Consider the following 17,927-nt stretch of genomic DNA (forward strand, 5'->3'; position numbering starts at 1 on the left):
AAGAATACAAAAGACAATAGATGAAATGCAAAATATATAGTACAGAACCAAAGCTAGATTACCCTAATTAATTTGTCGGTTGGACCCTTGTCTTGTTAGTGCAGCAGTCTTCCACAGTCTAGACTCTTTTTGAACTCATAAAGATTGCCACTTGTTCATGGAGAACCAAAGGGCACAACAACCTCACCTATGCTACACTGATTATTTGATCAACATTTAATTGCTGTAACTACAGTATAAAAATATAAACTCAGTTTAAAGCCTACCAATTTAAGACCATTGGTAACATACCTGTCACATGTCTTCTTACCAGCATACACCACAAACCAGCAAGTGGTAGGACCCCAGACAAAAGAGCTGGCCATGACTATGCCTGCGTTGATATATATCCTATTATCTGGGTGGAAAGTTACATCAATCATCGGTTACACCTGCCCTACTCACCAGTCCTTTGGCGCTACAATGGCTCACTAAGACACCTCAATGGAGTCTACTGTAGGAACATCTACAGTGTGTTACATTAGCAAAATAAAACTGTAAGCCTGGCTTCAATCCCCAATGAGTACTGAATGCAGAGAGAGAGCAGCTTATGCAAGCTAATGTTAGTATGTAACATAAGTCAAGATGAACACTCAGCACAATTCGGTATTTTTGCTTACAAGACGTCTGGCTCATTGTCAAAGACAAAAAGCGTGTGTTATTTTTGTTCAGTGAAGTGTTTTATCATACTGGTGAGCTAGCATTTGTGTCAATGAACTGGACCGGAAACTAGTGTCTCTTTTCTCCCACTGTGTCTGAGAGACAGATGCAGAGAGAAATGAAGCAGCATATATCACATCATTGAAGTGCATCTGCATCTGGTTGTAAAGACAGAGGGCTGCTTTCTATAGCAGGTGATGAGAAGCAGACGTGTCTGTGTGTGTGCGTGTGAGTGTGTGTCCACATGTTCTCTCCTCTGCGTGCTGTGTGTTGCTGTGTGTCTTGCACTGTACACTGAATGTTCAGGGCTTGCTGGGATCTGAAGTCAGAGGTCCCTCTCTTACAAGCCATAAAACAAGCTTTAACGTTGCTGCTGTTGCTTATAAAAATTAAAAAAAACCCATCCTACTGCATATTCTTGCCTTTCTCAGGTGGAAAATGTGCATCTGTATTTCCTCTACCTTACTAAGAGACGTGCTTGTTTGTGCATGCTATCATCGGTCAATAAAACTTGCACGCTTTTCCTTTCACCAGTAGGCCCGGTGGCTCGTCCTCCGCTGATAGGATCGATGCAAGGAAATGGACAAACATTAAACAGTGAAATTAGGTGGTGAAGCCAGTTATGTCAAACAGCAGACTGGAGAGTGGAAGGAGGTGATTTGATTAAGGTTTTAAACAGCCAACGAGGACCAGATGCCTGCATTGGTGTGTGTTTCGTGCGTCTCTACATATGTCTATGAGTGGCACGTGAATATGTTTGTACGTGGGCGCATGTGCGGGTGTTTTTACTTTGGGGATGTCTGGGTCGAATATCACGACATTGGATACTTTTATGTGTGCTTGTGTCTGTCTGATTGTGCGTGCACAGGTGCACGTAAATATGAGATCATCCTGTAGGCTTGTAAATGTGAGCAGGAGGGCGGATGCAGTCTCACTTTGTAGATCTCTGGTGGTATTGAGTTTGGACGTTTGATAAACTGTAAACATGTGTGTGCGTGTGTGCGTGTGCGTGTGTGTGTGTGTGAACATAATGTATGTTCTGGTGATTAAATTCACTCTACCAGAGGTCTACTGTTCATCCAGAGGATTTTAGTGAGGCACCGACAGCTCTGTCTTAAGCTCAGTCCTCAACACTATAACACAACTCATATTTTTGCCTTCAGCTTTATGTTAAAATACTTGTTGAAATCTCTACACTCGACAAGTGGAAACAAATAGCCGACTCGCACATGAGGGCAACACATTTGGACCGAACGCAATCCGCTTGTGGATTGTTTTCACTGCATCCAGAAGTCCACTGGGGCTGCCTGTTGAAACTATCGCTCTCTATTTTCTCCCTTTGGCGTTTTTCTCTCTGTGTACCTTGGACGGCGATCAACAAAGCCCAAGCTGTGGGAACGGCAACCTGTTCATATTTCTCACACTTGGGAGTCGACACCAGGTTCTTTCGGCGAAAGCTGTGCTGCTTTGAGTTTTGCTGTTTCATTAATCTGAGAAGCACTCAAATGCCGTCCTTATTTTCTCAGAGAAAAACTTTTACAAGGCCTTTGAGTTACGCTTCCTGTGTTTAATGGAGGTACTGTCTTCTTAGGGCTGCGGACCAGAGTCGGACCTCCCAAAAAACTCCAGTCATCATCCTCCATCTTTTTCTGATTAGTGTGCACCTGAACGGCCCTCTGGACAAGCACAATGGCTGTTTTTTTTCCCCCCTCTGTTTTTTTTTTGCGTACAATCTGCTCTAGATTAGCTCTTTTCACTCCCTTTATGGCTGCGCTGTCACTGTCGATACATCGACAACACAAATAACCCACCAATTGATCACAGACTGGAACGGCATTGTTGTTGCAGTATTGTTTGAAGTGGGCAAGCCCAGCGGGGCGCATGTTCCTGCGTGCACGGAGCTTTGTGTCATGTAACAAAATTGCAAACGGAGAACAGAGGAAGTGCAGAGTGTAACAGCTGGGGAGTTACAAGTGAAAACAGTTGCAACACTCAACATCATAGCAGTCGCAAGGCCATTCAGAAGACTTAGAGGGCCCTCTTGGTCTTATCAGTCCATTACTTTGAGACTCGGTTATGGTCTCTGGAGGGTTTTTTAGTCTTGCATGGCAACTCAACCAGACACATAATTATGAGGGATCTGTCGTTAGCTTGACCTCACCGATTAGCTGCTCTCACTCACCCTTATCTCACGCCTACCCATCCCACCTCGGTCACTGTTTCCCTCATTCAGCTAAAATGTGTTTTATTGCCATTTGTACACACACATATATATATATATATATATATATATATATATATATATATATATATATATACATATATAAAAAAAACATGTTTCAAGCATCCAATAAAATAGGTGTTACTTTTGACAGCTTCTCTCTCTTTCACACACACACACACACACACACACACACACACACACACACATCTAATGACTGACGTGTAAGCCGATATTTCATGCCAAAAATTATACGGTGAATAATGATGGAAACGCATTAACCTGGTAAATAGCGATATCGCAATAGTTCCTGCAGTTTCCCAGACACAGTCTCAAATGCGGGCAGGACGCATTAACATCTGGTATCAGTGGGCCTGTCAGTAAATCAGAGTTCTTTTTGGCCTAATATATTACAGCTGTGACGTACATTAGAATGCCATCTGTTAAATATTTGTCCATCAGACAGAAAGAGATGTGTTCAGCTGACATATAAACTCAATACTGATCAATACAAAAACATGTTGTATTGATCAGTGGAGGGCCTTGATTCGCTTAAGTCATGCTGATGGAAACCAGCCAAATTTAACCGCTATATGTGGCAACATTTTGAACATTTACTCCCATTTTCCTGCTTCGAAATATAGCAGCCCGGAGGGTCAGCGATGCCACATTACTGCAGTAATACTGAGGTCATGTGGTCTCGGAGACCAGAGACGACCCGGAGGGCCCAATACATGGTTATCACAATCATGAAATCCTCCCTTTAAACAAGTTTATGTTGAAGGCTCTCGATGGGCAAAGCAGTTACTAACCAAACCACAGTACTTATGAGCCAATTTGAAAATCTGGCATGCGAGAGTGAAAATGAATCATTCGTCTACTTTCCATTAAAATCTGGTCAGGGGTTTGAGGGGAAATCACGCATGATGAATGTACGGTAATTTACAAAATGTCACAATGAGGTGGTGAGACTCTGGTTCATTCTCAGTCATCAAGGAAATCTGTGGTCTGTGGTGTCTGAGGTTTTGGGTGTGATGGAACAAGGAACAGACAAGAAGAAAGGGGTCTAGTCTCACACACTTTAAAGTTGCAACATACGGGATTAAGAGCGTTGATGAAGCAAAGCAAACAAGTATTTGCTTTAATTGAACAATTTTCTACCTGAGCAGAGAATGAAATCACTCTCCCTTTGTTTGTTGTGTAATCGTAGCTTCTCAGTGCTTTGGAGCATGTTTGTGCGTTTTTTGTTCATTTGAAGCAACCTACGCAATAGACAGAAATACTGCTTGGAAGTGCTGGGCAGATGGATCAACTGAAAAATAATTTACCTTAGCCAATAGGGATAGTTTAAAAGTTAACGAGCCAAAGGCCACGGGGCCGTCCCTGATTATAAATATTTGATATGATGAAACGTGTTTAATCTTTCCGGTGAAATATCTCACATTTCGAAGGAACAGTTTTTACATTTTAGGAAATACATTTCAATTTCTTGCCAGTAGTTAATTCACATCAGTAGTTAGCAGACGCTCAGAAAATGATGAAATTACATCCTAAGAAGTTACTGAAAGATATAAAAAGCTGAGTGTGTCAGACTGTGCAATGGTTGTCTGAAAATATTCCTATGATCCTGGAATGGTGACAGAGGGGAAAGTAGAGAAAGCAACGAAAGGTCAAAGGGTGTTATTTTTAAAGAGGGGGTTAGGATGGGAGAAGGGCAGGAGACATGCTGGAAAGATGAGAGTGGGGAGAGGTGAGGCATAACAGAGGGGAGGACGAGGATCCCAGTTCAGCTTGTATTCTGGTGGAAGTGGTTCAGACCTCCTGTGCTCCTAGTCAAAGCTTCCTCTGTTAGACCAGAGCTCTGATGTTCCCCCCGAGGCCTGGGTCCTGGAAGTGGGCTGGCAGAGCAAATAAACACAGAGGAGGTGCTCACGCTCGCCACGATAACACCTTCACATATGTATACTCACAAGATTTTCAACATAATACACACACACACACACACAACAACATGAAAAGAGCTTTGCATGTGGGTGAGCGCAACACCTTCACACCTTTAAGATGAATGTGATGTAAAGGCTGCTTTTGTTTAAGTTTTGGAGAGCAAACCTCCACGATGACGAGAGTTGTTTTTTTTTGTATTAAAATTTGAGGCGAATGGGTGGAAAAGTACATATTAGTTCAGCTTTCTTATAAAGTAGTATAAATGGGATTTCACTGTGGATTTAAAAAACACGAAAAAGGGCTTATTAACAAATAATCTCTTCCCTCTAACTGATGGGATTTTAAGAGATACTTTTTATGTTAGACCATATTGAAAAAAAAAAGGGGAAAAAAAGTGACATCAGAAATGAGCGATACTGTCTCCCAAAAGAATGTGGCAGCCCTCCAAAAAATGTGTTTTATTGTTAGTCTCATCGTGCTAATGTGTTTCAGCTCAATCGATCATCACACCATTATGTGCGTCACAACCAGCCAAGTTTTTGAACTGCTTATGACTGAGCATATAAATCAAATACAGCACGGTTGATGAATACAGCATGCTGTAATTGTAACACGTATAAGCCACATCAGTAAGAGGCATCCATCAAACTGACGTGACGCGCACACACACACACACACACACACACACACATGGCCTGGTCAAGAGGCCATTGACCTCCACTGAGCTCCACTTCCTGTGTTCCTCCCACGAGGGAAACTTTAGTTTGACAACAACCTTCATCCCTGTCTTTCAACCGTCATCCTCCTCCTCCCGTCAACGGCCTCCTCCCTCATTTCTTACTCATTTCCTCCCCCATTGTCTTAACATGCCTTCACCGATCATCACCAGATCCAGGCGATACACAGGAGATGGGATTTATATTTCACCCTCTTATAATCCCCCTCACATGTAGAAACTTTACCTGCAAACTAGGAGTTAGGACACTCTGCGATGTGAGTGAGTCTCGTAACGCATAGTGACAGCATCGCCTATGGAAAGCATCATCCATACTGTGCCTCTGACCCCAGGACCCCTGCACTGTCTGAGCTGGGGACTTGGGGAGGCAGTGAGGTTTTCTTTCTTGGGGTGCTATAATGAATATCCTGTCTTTGTAGCGCATTCCTGCCTGCGAATGCACAAATAAATCACAGTAACGCTGGTTGGGAAACCAAAACAGCGAGCACCCCCCACCACACACACACACACTTGAAGGAGACCCCCTTGCTAAAGTACATAATCTTGAGTGTAAAGTGATCCAGGCCCAGGGTTTGCTTCTGGAACCTGTCTCGGTGATTCTTCCAGTGCTGCCGTGTTGAATTTTTGGCAGCAGCAGCCACAGCAGACTGGGAACTGGGCAGGTAGCCGCTGGTTCAGCCACCAACAACACAAGGGACTGGTGGGAGAAGGTTGGTAGCCAAAGACTGGAGAGAAGGATGGGGTTTAGGATGTTTTTCAATGGGATCAGGTCAGCGTGGCTTGCGGGCTCAATATGGAGTGGTCTTCACATGCTGGAGGTTTCATAAATACACCATCAACCATCCACAAGACACAGCTGGCCCATGTCAGAGGCCTGTCCAAGGTGACTTTTAATCTGGCTCCCAAAAATTAGCAAGATTCATTTTGCAGCTTTCTCACAGATCCTTTCCCTCTGCAGAATCTGTATCAGAGCCAATCAAGGCATTTTTTTTTCATGAATTGTTCTGAGCAATGTGATGTCTAGTCTATTTCCAGTTTTTTGTTTATTGTAATTTATCGCGCTCTCGGTATACAAGCTGTCAGAAACAGCAGCCAGCAGTCATAGTTAGCGATATCCAAACTGACAGAAAGCCAAGAGCGGCTGTCCAAATCAGCTCCAAACCTTTCTGTCATCCTTGTTATTTCTTAATGCAGCTGTGAAACACGCAAAGCTACTAATTCATATTACATTTCATTACATTACATTACAGTCATTTAGCAGACGCTTTTATCCAAAGCGACTTACAATCAGTAGTATATTACATATCATTCACCCATTCACACACTGATGACAGGCTACCATGCAAGGTGCCACCATCAGACTCTAACTAACATTCATGCAACCGATGGCAAGCCTTCGGGAGCAACTTGGGGTTCACTGCTGAAGCCGGGTATCGAACCACCGACCCACCGACCCTCTGATTGGAGAACTACCTTGCTCTCCACTACGCTCTCCACTACGCCACAGCCGCCCATAAATACATAAATACCCGCTCATATTTATCTGATTATCAATGCAGCCTTTTTTATCAGTTTGGAGCAGCATGTTGGAAAAGAAACTGGAACTGTGAAAAGTTTTTAAAAAGTAAACTCAGTACAGAGAAATCAGTGTAACCAATAACAAAAAAAAATCAGGCAGATCATGTCAGCCTCTTATCACGCTTGCAGAAACTATAAATACCACGTGGTTAATGATGTGAAAAAATTGGCTGGGTTTAGGAAACAAAACTGCTTGATTATGGTTATAAAAAACATTGTGCTTGGTGTTTAAATAATGACTCACTAATACAAAAGCCAATGTTCACGCTGGACATAAACAACGGTCTCCGGGATGAAAGTCCTATGTTTGTTTGACCTTTGCAGCGCCCCTCAAACCAGCCCTCACTGGACTTTCTTGCTTGTTATACTCATTATGACACAACGTAACGCTCAATAACAGTCGCTTTATGTACTTCGTCACTTGTTTTCTGTGTTGCTCGCTGTAGGACGACCCTTGCTCAGCCAAATGACAATCCACATTCAATGTGGTTTGCACAAACAAACAATGAAATCAAATTTTCTCAGGGACGACAAGGCTGTTGGTGCTGTATATCAAAACTGGCAGCTAAAGGCTTTGGGCAATCCTCCCGGCCTTAAGAGCACAGAAAAAATATTCCTCTGAATGGAATAAAGATGGAGAAGGCAGACACCTCATCGGGTTTCATGGACAGAGGGCAACACACGGCCAACAACATGTCAGTCTGAAGAGAAGACAGAGAGAAAGAGACAAAGATTATGTCAACAACTAGAGAACCAATGTGAAACGAGAGGCCGATAGAATGGCCCGAATATAAATCGACATGTTCAAATCACAGACTAAATGTAGCGCGAGTGAACTACAGTGCACGGAGAGGACAGGAAAAAGGAGAGAGAGGAGGAGAGGAGGCTTGCTAGCATCATGGTTCGCTCTCACTAACAAACTCTGACTGACGTTAAAAGGCTGTACCCAATTACTGGATGGTATCCCAGCCCTCACACAGACACAGACACACACACACACACACACACACACACACACACACACACACACACACACACACACACACACACACACACACACACACACACACACACACACGTGCAGATGTGAACACACATACAGGGTTAGATTGTTCTGGAAAGTAGGTTACTGATATTTTTTAATCAAGGCTACTGATATTTTGACAATAATTTGTCCAAATTTAAATTTAAAATACTACAATGTAATATATACTGATTAAAGACACAAACTTCTACACATGTACACATAACTCAGATTCCACTAAGGGCGATGCTCTGTGTTATAGGGGCCGTGTCATGTTGACCGGGCCTGTTGCCTGTCTGACCAACATACTTTTAATGTTCCAAAACAAAAACACACGGGTCACCTCTCCCTCCACCCTCTTCAGGGAGGCGGGGGGGTCCAGAAGCCCCCCCGCCTCCCTGTCCTGTCCGTCACAAACACCCAGGGGGAGTGCTGCCGAGGCTGCTGCATTTCTGACTGATAGACGGCCTGTCGATGTGTGTGCATGTGTAGTGTGTTGTAGTGGGAGATCAGTTGGCTTTTTGCTGTTTTTTTTCTGCTTTTTGCTATCGCCTTGGTTCTGACCCTGGTCACATTTTTTACTTATAGGCAAATTTGTAATGCTTTTCCACTAAAATTAGGGTATCAGTATGTAAGGGTGTGTGTGTGTGTGTGGGGGGAGGTTAGTAGCTATGAAACCAGTGCAGAGACCATGAAGGATCCAGAGTTGAGGTAAGAGCCAAGTCTAATGACGTAAATCCAAAGGGAAACAAGAAAGGTGAACTCAGTAGTCTAGAACACAACCCACAAGTGGCTAAAGTCTGGCAAGTCTTTCTTTATGACAATATGCATGTAAAGGTTAGGTGGATGTGCAATACAAACGCATTGAATGACCGTCTCCGCAGCAGAACAGCGTCAGCTTTGGTCCAGTTTTGTTAGCTGGTTGGCCAAATACACCTTCCAAAGCAATAACAGGTGGCCAGCAGGTTAAGAGTAATGAGTGAGTGGCAGCTAGCCTGACTGGAGACTCTTAGTGTTGTTAACTCACCTGCACGGATAATTGACTGCATCTCTTATTTTAAATTGATTTGTCATACAAAGTAGTCTACTCTCTTGGTACTTGTTGGACTAGATACTAACACACACCCCCCCTCTTTTTGGTTGAATGCAGTGTTTTCTCTTCTACCTGCACAAATCTATCTCTAAAAGAAATTAAGATATTGCAGTTTCATCTGCATCGTACCAATCTGGCCTACCTGATTGGTGAATCCCTAGTTTTCTGACTGTTGAACTTTTGAAGTATTTGGTTGAAAGCAAGAATCGTGTTACAACAATATTATCAATCCCAAAGTTTATGATGATCAGGATGAAATTAAGTTTTTGTGTAGTCTGTTTTAATATAATTTTTGACTTTTTGATTCACATCAGAACCAAATCGACTTGCATCTGCAATGCATTATCCCAACTGAGAATACCGATTGATTGATTTGTTGACTGATTGACTGACTGAACGAGAGACACCTCATCGTTCACTCTCCTGTCTCCACCTCAGCTCCATGGCCGGCCGTATCCATCCCTCTCAACACTCCCAGCTACAGGCTGCAGATTAAAGCTGCTCTCATCTGGATCTCATCAGTTTAGGCAGGGCCTCGCCATTTTATAGGTTATTTTTCATTCAGGAGATGGAGGGGGGGGATCTCAGAGTGATTTAGGGTTACACTGCATGGCGGCTGGACGAGAATAAAAGCAACTTGTTGTCTTGAGGGGGCCGTGAACGAGGCAGCATGCTTAGCTCTCCTCCAGAAACAGCATGCAGTTTTTGTAGGACAGGAGTTGTACATTCTTTGCTCTTTTCTTTAAAGTTTGTGTGTGTGTGTGTGTGTGATGTTTGTTGCGTGGCTGTGCTGCTCCAGTCTCTGAGCCATTTCCTCTGTGTTTTTCCAACCGTAATGTCTGTAACATGTGGTGGATTGTTGCGGCACGGCTGCATGAGTGTCATTGCCAAATACCGTAAATCAATTTGTGGAGAAAGTGTTTCCCAATATTCATTGCACAACACTGCAGTTTGAAAAGTACTGCATCTACTGAACTGTTACGAGCTCACGTCACATAAGCCGCGGCTGTAAAGGAGTTGAAAACTTGAGTCTCGGTAATGGTTTTTATTTTAGTTCAAGTTCTGGTCAGGGAACAAGAAGAGAAAAAAGCCAAATCCGGGAAAAAAATTGCACCTTAACTGCTTCCACATATATTTACACGCATCAGTGGACTTTTTTTTTTTTTTTTTTTTTTTTTTTTTTTTTTTTTTTTTTTTTTTTTTTTACTGTGAAGGGAAAACGAGAGAACCGACCAGAAGCCCTCAGACAGCTGGAGTGACAATCTGCTTATAAATGTTTGCAGTATATAATCTGGCTGCGGTTCCTTTATAATAAAGCGTCGGTCAAAGATGAAGACAAAGATTAAGTTTGACATTGTTTAAGATAATAAAAGTGATGTAGGCCCACTCTCAGTTACCACGTTGTGATGTACTGTAGGCTACTAATACGTAAAATGATAACTGGGTTTACCGATTGCGACCCATGCTCCCTAAATGGTCGCTTTAATCCACAGCCACAGTGAACACAGGTGCATCTGTCAGTGCAGCAGTTAGAGGCAAGTCTTTAATCTTGGATCATGGCGTCATTATCCTGCAGTCCATCAAACTTAAACTCTGCACCGTTGACAGAAACCTCCTTTATGTGTTCTGTAAATGGTCTGGCAATACAGAGATTTCTGGTTCTTATTTGCTAAGCGTATTTTGACATTGCCCTCTTGCTTCATTCGGCTTTATCAGACTCATCTTTGAAGTTTTTCTCATGCTTATAGTTTCAAGCACATGCGTCCTGGTCTCCTCATGCAACACAACTAAACTCTGTTTGGGTCCAACTGGGCTGGAATAGGCCTGCTAGATTTGTTCTCCGAGTCACATGCAAATCGTTGAGGCGTGGTGTCCTCTTTGCCAGCAACAACAACTTGTTATTTTGTAAATTAAGAATCAACATATCATCAGGCTGGTTTAATCAGTTGTATCACTGACCTTATTTAGCAACTTGTAATCATGGGACTACATTAATGAAGACACAAAGTAGTGACATAATGTTAGTGTGGCAATACAGTATCATATTTGCTCTCTCTCTTAAATTTTGTTTTTCTGTACAAAAGACAAAAACTCCAAGACATAGTCACATAACCTCTGGTTAAATCAGACTGCTGGTGGTATAGGATGGATTTTGTTACCTTTGGAAAGAGCCTTGCCAGATGTTTCCCCCTGTTTCCAGTCTTTATGCTAAGCTAAGCTAACCAGTTGCTGGCTGCAGCTTCACGTTTACTACACAAACATGAGAGTGGTATCAATCTTCTCATCTAACTCACGTAAAGACAGCAAATAAGCATTTCCCAAAATGTCAAACTATTGCTTTAACGATGGTTAGCAGATGGGCTGGACCTCGCTGATGGTTAAAATGGTGATAGAAATGCAAACGTCTGATTACTTTTTGTTTTTTGTTTTCCAGGAGGAAATGCTGTGACGGATTCAGGTTTGTGATGGGCCACTGCATTCCTGAAAGTAGGTAAACCATACACACTGTCCTCTAAGTCTGGCTCATGAACTCACATCTGATCTCACACGCTCCAAATCTGATATAATGTCTCCGATACAGCGGTTTCTAGATTAAAACAAGCTGCACTACACAGCCTGGGGACCACATTTGGCCTCCAAAGAATCCACAAAATGCCCACACTGTGGTTGACTTTTGTCCTTTTAGGGGAATTGTTTTAGGAGTCAGATAACTTGCAAGTTGTGCTCAGTTCTCTGGAACAAACAAACATCCAAACAATGAAGAAACTGCCCACGGGTTTGGCACAGAGAACAGACACATGTTGTTGTGGTCATCCATAAAATGTCTAATTGTGAAAATTGGACTTACATAATCATGATCAGGAACACTAGTGAACCACACTGGCTGGTTTAGTGTCTGCAGCGTCAATGCTAGACTGTGAAAACCAGACTGTAGACTGTCACATCTGCCACTAGAGAACACTGTTCCTCCATGTACACAAAAACCTTTATAAAGGATGGATCTGCCCAGAAAATCATAATGTGTATACAGTCATGGGCAGATTATGAGACACTCGGCCCCTGGGTACAAAAACACAAAAGACCCCACCACCTCTCTTACATAAATATAATTGTTAAGCTTCTGTTTGTTATTGTCATGTGTCTCTTTGTAGTTATTTTACCCGTTTTTGTAGTCCTCTTGTGTATCTTTGTAGTTATTCTGTGTGTCTTTGTAGTCATTTTGAGTATCATTGTAGTCATGTTGTGTTCCTTTGTTGTTGTTTTTCCCCTGTTCATAGTTGTTGTAAGTCTATTTGTGCTCTCTTTGCAGCTGTTTTGGCCTCGCTGTAGTCTTTTTGTGCCAACTTGTAGTTGTTTTATGCTTCGTTGTGGTCATTTTGGGTCTCTTACTGGTTGGTACTTCTAGCGACATCTTGTAGGTGAAGGCCAGAGAGGTGAAGTATGGCTAGATATAGCTCAGTACCATGGAGATTCTCAAATGTGGACCACACCAGTTTATAACACAGTCTGGCGTTGAGATCGATGTCTGACTTGATGTATTTCCTTTTAATAAACAGTTTTGCTTGATAATAACTGCATTGGTACCTGCTGTGCCTTATGGATAACTGTTCTAAACATATTTTTAAAGAACATTTTATTCAACAAATTATAATGTAACACTGTGATTACAGGGACGTTACTTTCAGTGACCCTGAGTGACTTGCTCAGCTAACCTACTCTCTGCCTCCTCTCTCTCTCTCTCTCTCTCTCTCTCTCGCTCTCTCTCTCTCTCTCTAGGTGTGGATGTGTGTGCAGCGTCGCCCTGCGAGCAGCAGTGCACTGATAACTTTGGGCGAGTGGTGTGCACATGTTACCCCGGCTATCGCTTCGACCGAGAGAAGCACCGCAACCACAAGTCTCCTTACTGTCTGGGTCAGTACGCCCCCTTCTCAGATCTCCTCTTCAATACTTTTGACTATCATGTCAACAACGGTCATGTATTTCGTTTTATATCTATCTTTAACTGGAAAAGACCACCCTCATCCTGTTGTTCTAAGATTTTTTTTAAGATTTTGTGTATTGTTTGTTTAACGTAAAAAAAAAATCTCTCTCTTTGTCCCCTTCACAAACACACACACAGACATTGATGAGTGTGAGCACCCAGGCAGCAGCATGTGTGACCATGAGTGTGTGAACACAGCGGGCAGCTTCCTGTGTCACTGTCACAGCGGCTACATTCTCGCACCGGACCAACGCTCCTGCATCCCTGTTCACAACTGTGAGTCGAAATTTCAGCAGCAAACTTTATCAATAGGTGGTGATGAAGATGATTCTGCTACAGATAGTGGTTGTTCCAATGGTTGTACAGTAATTGTTTTACACTCTGGAAATGAACTGATCTTTGATTGTGAATCCCTGTGATTCGACTTTCATTACTCAAATATTTCAATGTGACAACATTAATGGAGAGTTAGGGGAAATATTTTAGATGTATTTTTTGTGTTGCAGTGAGTTCATCGGGGAAGTCAGACACCCTGATGAGTGCTGGTACCTGCTCCTTCACCTGTGAGGATTTTATGAACATGAAAACCAGTCTGCTGCAGCTGAAACTAAGGCTGGGCAACTCACAGTCACCCAACCAGGTAGCACCTCTACTTTGGATATTTGAATGTATTTGGACTAGTTTTTATTTATTTATTTTTATGTTTTATATGATTGATTACATTTGTTAAACTTGCTACAGCCAATGGTTCAACATGTTCACTATATATAAGACTGGAAAATAGGAGTTTAGATTTGGTTTAAGGTGGACTTTAACACACCTTGCTTGCTAGTCGGCCTACATAGTCTTCCCTCTTTGTGTTTTTAGGTACCGGACCTGGCCAACAGAAGTGATAAGCCATCTCTGGGGAGGGCAGGAAAAAGTCCTGATAGCCCTTGTCTTTCTGTTCTACCCGGTCCTCCAGGAGCTCCTGGGGTCCCAGGTAAGGTGTTGTTAGAGTAACGAAATGGAAAAGAGTAAGACGAGGAAGAGACAGAGTAAACTTTAACTACGTGTGCTGAAAAAGAATCAAAGAAAAGGAAATTATCTACACATACAAATAAAAGCATGAAGGAAAAAAAAAAGAAAAAAACGGAAGTAAATGTAAAGCAAGTTGAGGACCAGGGTTTTAAAATGAGCTGTCTGAGGAGCTTAGTAGAAAGAATAGCTTTGCAGTTTGTCGCTCTGATGCCAATAACTATACACAACTCTCTTTGTCAATGTATCCATCCATCCTCACCAGGACACCCAGGAGAACCGGGAAAGAGAGGGGACCCGGGGGACAGGGGCCTGCCCGGCCCTCGGGGTCCACGGGGAGACATGGGGCCCATGGGTCCAGAGCCTGACCTGAAGCATGTGAAAAGAGGCCGCAGGGGGCCAGTGGTAAGAAGAAAAAAAACATCTATCCCATAATGTAGTGTCTGTTTTTCAGTTAATTTCCCACTGGAGCTTCTACTTCAGGACATCATAGGACAACTAAAAGCTGGAGGTCATGTCATCAGTGTGTCAGCAAGTCATATGAATATGGGTTTGGTGCCACTGGTGTTACGTGAACACAGTGTCGGCCACTGTCCATCACTTTTCAGTTCCCATGAAGAAGGGGAATTTTTTTGTAGTGGAAATGTGTTTTTCTAATCTCTGAGGAAAACTGCAAAACCTAGTGACATATTGTTTGTGATTTATCTTTAGAGCTGCTACAACTGTGCTTGTGTCATTAACCATGTCCCCAATACACTGAGGTGTCATGGCAGTGAGGCAGCATACACATCGCAGCCAGTAGGAATTTTATTTAATTTCATCTGTGCCTCTACTGCTGTGAGACGTTAAAAAAAAAGTTTTGTACAGGACACTGCTTCTCCACAGTTTGAACAACATAAGTCAATGTTTCCATTGGACTGGATCACAAATGTTCTCTTAGCTTGACAAACCTTCCCATACATGTGGCTTCTCGTTCATGCAGGGACCCCCGGGGCAACAGGAACAGATGGACTGAAGGTCATTATTCCATATCTTTATTTTTCTCATATGTGCTTTGATTGATTCACCCTCTTCTCATTTCTCATGTTGGTACGTCCTTGATTCCTTTCCTCGTCCTCCTCTCCTCGCGTATTTGTCATTCCCACCTGAGACGCGAGCAGAAGAGGCGAAGAAGCCGTCAGTTTAAAACAATTTTAAATTAAATATGACGTGGGGGCGCAACTGCATCAAGGCACTGTTGCGCCTCTTTTATATGTCATTTGGGTGCCGAAAACACACCGTGAATCCTCGCCCATAGCTCATCTGGCAAGCCCTTCCACTAAAGCAGCGACTGACTGGGTCGCATACAGGGCCAAAATAAAATGGACATCAAGTTAGAAAATGCATTTATGGACAGATAGCTCTATCATACTTCTGGTTTCTTTCTTTCTTCTTCATAGATATACATTGACAATGATTACATTATAAATATTTTTAACCTACTTGACATTCAACTGAATGGTTTTCAGGACACTTTGGCAAGTTGATGTCTGGGTTAATTTGTTCCGTTTCTTATCTGCAGGGTGACAGAGGAGCTCCGGGTCCCATAGGTCCACCTGTAAGTCAATTATAACTTATACCACCTAGTACATTCACACTTTTAAAGCTACTGTATAAATCTACTCATTAACAGGCTCTAGCTAGTCTTATATCTGCCTCCTTAGTCTACATGTTGCCCTCATTCTATCATGTAAATGACAAACACATGTACATGAGGAATGGCCACCTGCATGCTTTTTTTCTTAGAGATTCATTGTATTTATACATTGAAACTTGAAATGTGAATTTTTGTAATCTAAAAAAGTACAAACTAATAGTCGCAGTAACAATAATAAGTTGTAGCTGAAAACAAAGCTTTGCATGTGCACGATGTATCTGTAATTTAACGATTGTTTTGATTTTGATTGTTGCATTTTAATGCAACTTTTTATTCTTTGCTGCCATAGCGGCAAGGTATTTCTTTTTCATTATCGTGAGCTTACATCTCATTTGATAGTCCAGTTTGAAGTGGATGCAGAAATCAGTGTTATCAATGAAGGGCTGTAGCTTTTGACTTGTCATAGCAGGGAAAGCACGGGTGAGACAAATTTCGTTTACGAAGTGGCCTAGCAACTACAGAACAAGGACCCTGGTACTATCTCACCTAAATGGAACAGAGTAATCAGTCTCCCTGCTCTGACATGCCAAAATGTCTGCCATGCTATTGGGCCTCCACGTCAAACCCAGTTAACTGATTGTGAAACCCCAGTGAAAGACATGCAGGGCATCTTAATCAATTCCCTCACTTGGTCCTCCTTCCCCAGGGACCGCCCGGCTCCTTCGACTTCCTCCTGCTGATGATGGCTGACATCCGCAATGACATCATTGAACTGCAGGAGAAGGTGTTCGGGGAGCGGAGGGGCATCTCCCTGGACAGCCCTCCTCAATCCAGCGGGGAAATGGATTTTGTGGAGTGGGGATCTGGACAAGGAGATCTCCTGCTCAGCACCTGACCCCTTTTTTGCCAACCCCCCAACGCCCACCCGCCTATGTCAAAAGCCACTCGGCAGACCCCGGCAAAACAAACTCCACACTCTCAAACTCTTGACTCTTTTGTTTTTCCTCGTTGATAAAGGATGCTGGTGGTTAAGGAGCCGACATGTAAATAGGCCTCAACCACCCAGCCGGGATGAACTGGTCGAGGAACCTCGGTTGCATTCTCGACACTGCCAAGGACAGTAAAAAAGAGAGATACAAGGATTTTTAAAAACGGAAATTGGACGCTGGTAACCACTGCACAGCGCCGTCTGGCTGCCTTTCATATGCTGTGAGTGTGAGCGATGTGTGCAGGACATAGAGTGAGAAAGATGCAGTGTCTGCCTTTATGTCTGAGTCCCTGAGCTTGAACCGCTTCAAACGATGAACTTTATCGTCTACATCTCTTCCTGTTCCTGAGTCTGCCCCGTTGGAAGCTCTGCTGCCTCTGACAGTTTGCCTGCAGGGTGTTTGGTACAAAGACAGAGGACCAGCACTGTGAGAGTCCCCCTGCACCTGCCTGCAGTGTCCAGGCTCTGTAGCTCCTCTCTACTCTGAGGCATCTTCGGACAATAATTCATGAGATTTATGAGAGTATTACAATCCCAATTCTGTACTGTTGGACATAAACAGTAATGTCTGATGTATTTTTTTAATTGTACAATTAAACAACTCTAGTTCAACTTTGATAGACAAAAATGCACGTTAAATGAGAGAGACATCCAATACTTTGACAGTGCATTTTAAATAATGTACTGGTCTGTGGATAATAACATAATTAAGTATGCAGCTGTGCACAATCAAAATTTTAATTGAAAGGATAAAATGCATTAATGCATTGGGAAGCGTCCAGGGAGAAAAACAGCACTTTCGTAACTTATATATTATCAGGCAAGTTGACTGTGAACTTATTCTTAAATCAGATAAATGGCCTGGAGGGAACAGTGTCAGGGTTGCACATACTCTCATACCAGAAACAAGAGACATGAAGAAGGACATTTTTTTCTTAAACTTTCAAAGACGCAATTAACATTACATGTTCTATAAAAGCATGCCAAAGATAAAAAAAACAATAAAATA

At 42.7% G+C, this 17,927-nt stretch overlaps 1 protein-coding gene across 1 annotated transcript in view; it reads left to right on the forward strand.

Annotated features, from left to right (window-relative positions):
• Positions 1–17,614, forward strand: part of LOC129108517 (collagen and calcium-binding EGF domain-containing protein 1-like) — a 29,755-nt gene extending 12,141 nt beyond the window's left edge. The window contains exons 3-11 of the mRNA XM_054620362.1: positions 11,730–11,782; positions 13,073–13,207; positions 13,416–13,553; positions 13,784–13,917; positions 14,145–14,259; positions 14,560–14,698; positions 15,275–15,311; positions 15,856–15,891; positions 16,637–17,614. Coding sequence (XP_054476337.1) covers positions 11,730–11,782; positions 13,073–13,207; positions 13,416–13,553; positions 13,784–13,917; positions 14,145–14,259; positions 14,560–14,698; positions 15,275–15,311; positions 15,856–15,891; positions 16,637–16,825 — 976 coding nt within the window. The 3' untranslated portion in view covers positions 16,826–17,614. The remainder of the gene's footprint in view (positions 1–11,729; positions 11,783–13,072; positions 13,208–13,415; positions 13,554–13,783; positions 13,918–14,144; positions 14,260–14,559; positions 14,699–15,274; positions 15,312–15,855; positions 15,892–16,636) is intronic.
• The last annotated feature ends 313 nt before the right edge of the window (positions 17,615–17,927 follow it).

This window comes from Anoplopoma fimbria, chromosome 2, assembly GCF_027596085.1.
Source record: "Anoplopoma fimbria isolate UVic2021 breed Golden Eagle Sablefish chromosome 2, Afim_UVic_2022, whole genome shotgun sequence".
Taxonomy (NCBI): Eukaryota; Metazoa; Chordata; class Actinopteri; order Perciformes; family Anoplopomatidae; genus Anoplopoma; species Anoplopoma fimbria.